General features: G+C 38.5%; 1 protein-coding gene across 1 annotated transcript in view; it reads left to right on the top strand.

Moving 5' to 3' along the window:
• LOC119586764 overlaps positions 1-408 on the top strand; it is a 30,636-nt gene that overhangs the window by 5,422 nt on the left and 24,806 nt on the right. Inside the window, 1 exon segment of the mRNA XM_037935491.1 lies at positions 38-213. Within this exon segment, the coding sequence (XP_037791419.1) occupies positions 38-213 (176 nt within the window).

Genomic DNA, 408 nt, shown 5'->3' with positions numbered 1-408 from the left:
TATAATTATGTCATTTCCCTTCTGTACCTAATTTCAGTCATCGAAGAGAGATTAGACCGTCTCAATTCCGGCAAGCAGACCTCGGATGAGTTTGAATTAGAAGTTAGTGTCATTGCGAAAAGTCATTTTTCGAAGGTAAAGCAACAGTATAAGCAGTTTGTGACCAACGTACGAAAGGAGGGAGGAGCCATCATGAAAACTGTCAAGAGCAAGGTAAAAGGAAATGACAGCATTAGTGCCTAAAAAGTGGGAAAAGAAAAAGGGTAGGGGTCAAGGAGTTATATACTTTTTTTTCAAGGGCTATTGATTGTGATGTAAACTCTAGGAAGGCAGTGGATATTGTGGATGTTTTTATGGGATTTACATTTATTCTTTAGTTACCAAGTAGTGAATGGGCATAAGGGGAAA

The sequence above is a fragment of the Penaeus monodon genome, chromosome 21, assembly GCF_015228065.2.
Source record: "Penaeus monodon isolate SGIC_2016 chromosome 21, NSTDA_Pmon_1, whole genome shotgun sequence".
Taxonomy (NCBI): Eukaryota; Metazoa; Arthropoda; class Malacostraca; order Decapoda; family Penaeidae; genus Penaeus; species Penaeus monodon.
The sequence above is the reverse complement of the archived record's forward strand: the minus strand, read 5'-3'. Positions and strand labels throughout refer to the sequence as shown.